Source organism: Colobus angolensis, unplaced genomic scaffold (assembly GCF_000951035.1).
Source record: "Colobus angolensis palliatus isolate OR3802 unplaced genomic scaffold, Cang.pa_1.0 Scaffold21, whole genome shotgun sequence".
Taxonomy (NCBI): domain Eukaryota; kingdom Metazoa; phylum Chordata; class Mammalia; order Primates; family Cercopithecidae; genus Colobus; species Colobus angolensis.
In genome coordinates, this window is record NW_012115266.1 from 3,524,033 (window position 1) to 3,526,284 (window position 2,252).

Below are 2,252 nucleotides of genomic sequence, written 5' to 3' on the forward strand. Positions count from 1 at the left end.
AAAAAAAAAAAAAAAAAAGCCATGCGTCTCCATCACTCTGGGCAGGATGGGATGGGGCAGAGGCCAGATTTTTTGTGCTGGAGAGTCCTTGACAACATGGCCTTTCCCCACCACCTCTTGTGGGTGGTGTCCTTTAGACCCCATTTACTGCTTTTGCACCTGGGAAGTCATCACTTCAGTTTGGCCCCAAAAGTTGATCACACCTCCCACTCCATCACTTGCATGTCTGGCCCCCACCCCTACCTGCTCCACGGGGAAACCCCTGCCTGCTAGCCCCAGTTGCCCCTCCTTTTATCTGCCTGGGGTCAAGCCCCTCCTTTTCTGCTCCTTGGTCCTCAGAAGCCCGGTGGCGCCTGTCCGTCTTTGTCAATAACATGGTGCGAGCACAGAAGATCCAGGCCTTGGACCGTGGCACAGCTCAGTATGGAGTCACCAAGTTCAGTGATCTCACAGGTAGGGATAGTGGCCAGAGTCCTCATGGAGCCAGGAAGAGATAGGACCTTGCTTGCAAGGCCTCTGGTCAGGTCTGGCTTAGAACACTTTTCTCCCCATGCCCTGCCCACCTTTGCCTGCAGAGGAGGAGTTCCGCACTATCTACCTGAATCCCCTCCTGAGAGAAGAGCCTGGCAACAAGATGAAGCCAGCCAAGTCTGTGGGTGACTTCGCCCCACCTGAATGGGACTGGAGGAGTAAGGGGGCTGTCACAAAAGTCAAGGACCAGGTTGGACCCCTAGAAGTGAGGGTGGGACATGGGCACTGCACTGGGGCTGGTGAGGGGATCCAGCTCTGACTCCACCCATCTCTTGTAGGGCATGTGTGGCTCCTGCTGGGCCTTCTCAGTCACGGGCAACGTGGAGGGCCAGTGGTTTCTGAACCAGGGGACCCTACTCTCCCTCTCTGAACAGGGTGAGCATCTCGCTCTACCCCTCTGTCCCCAGCCTAGCCCTTCAGGAGGGCTTCTTGGGACCAGCCTTCTGTCTCCTAGAGCTCTTGGACTGTGACAAGATGGACAAGGCCTGCATGGGCGGCTTGCCCTCCAACGCCTACTCGGCCATAAAGAATTTGGGTATGCATTAACGGGGTCAGGAGAGGCAACTGGAGCCACTTCTCCCTCTGCAAGAAGTTACTTTATGATGGGGGGAGACGTGAGCGTGAGAGTCACACAGAACTAAATTGAAGTCTTAATGCTGACCCAGCCAGGTGTGGTGGCTCATGCATGTAATTCCAACACTTTGGGAGGCCAACGTGGGAAGATCACTTAAGACCAGAAGTTCAGGACCAGGTTGGGCAATATAGCATGACCCCATCTCTACAAAAAATTAAAGACATTAGCCAGCCATGGTGGCTTGCATCTATAGTCTCAGCTACTTGGGAGGCTGAGGCAGGAGGATCGCTTGAGCCCAGGAGGTTGAGGCTGCAGTGAGGCATGTTTGTGCCACTAGACTCCAGCCTGGGTGAAAGACTGCTGGGACGAGCCCTTGGTGAGGAGTCAGAAGTTGGAACTGAGTTCTGTCTCTGCCACTTTTCTTGCTGGCTACTGGTCCCTCCTCCCCATCTCTCCCAGCCTCAGATGTGTCATTTCTTTTTTTTTTTTTTTTTTTTTTTTTTTTGAGATGGAGTCTTGCTCTGCCGCGCAGGCTGGAGTACAGTACTGTGATCTGGGCTCACTGCAAACTCCGCCTCTGGGGTTCACGCCATTCGCCTGCCTCAGTCGCCGGAGTAGCTGGGACTACAGGCGCCCACCACCACGCCCGGCTAATTTTTTGTATTTTTTAGTAGAGATGGGGTTTCACCCTGTTAGCCAGGATGGTTTCCATCTCCTGACCTCGTGATCTGCCCGCCTCCGCCTCCCAAAAGTGCTGGAATTACTGGCGTGAGCCACCGCGCCCCGCTAATTTTGTATTTTTAGTAGAGACAAGGTTTCACCCTGTTGGCCAGGCTGATCTCAAACTCCTGACCTCAAGTGATTCCACGCCCAGCTGTGTCTCCATCTTATTATTTATTTATTTATTTATGAGACGGAGTCTTGCTCTGTCGCCCAGGGTGGAGTGCAGTGGTGCGAACTTGGCTCACTGCAACCTCTGCCTGGTGGTTTCAAGTGATTCTCCCGCCTCAGCCTCCTGAGTAGCTGGAATTACAAGTGCCTGCCACCACACCCAGCTAATTTTTGTATTTTGAATAGAGATGGGGTTTAGTATGTTGGTCGGGCTGGTGGATCTCCATCTTTTCTTTTTTTTTTTTTGTTTGTTTTT

At 53.0% G+C, this 2,252-nt stretch overlaps 1 protein-coding gene across 1 annotated transcript in view; it reads left to right on the forward strand.

The window, feature by feature from the left end:
• Nucleotides 1-2,252, forward strand: part of CTSF (cathepsin F) — a 7,123-nt gene that overhangs the window by 2,687 nt on the left and 2,184 nt on the right. The window contains exons 4-7 of the mRNA XM_011942420.1: nt 340-453; nt 576-721; nt 810-906; nt 986-1,066. Of these exons, the coding sequence (XP_011797810.1) occupies nt 340-453; nt 576-721; nt 810-906; nt 986-1,066 (438 nt within the window). The remainder of the gene's footprint in view (nt 1-339; nt 454-575; nt 722-809; nt 907-985; nt 1,067-2,252) is intronic.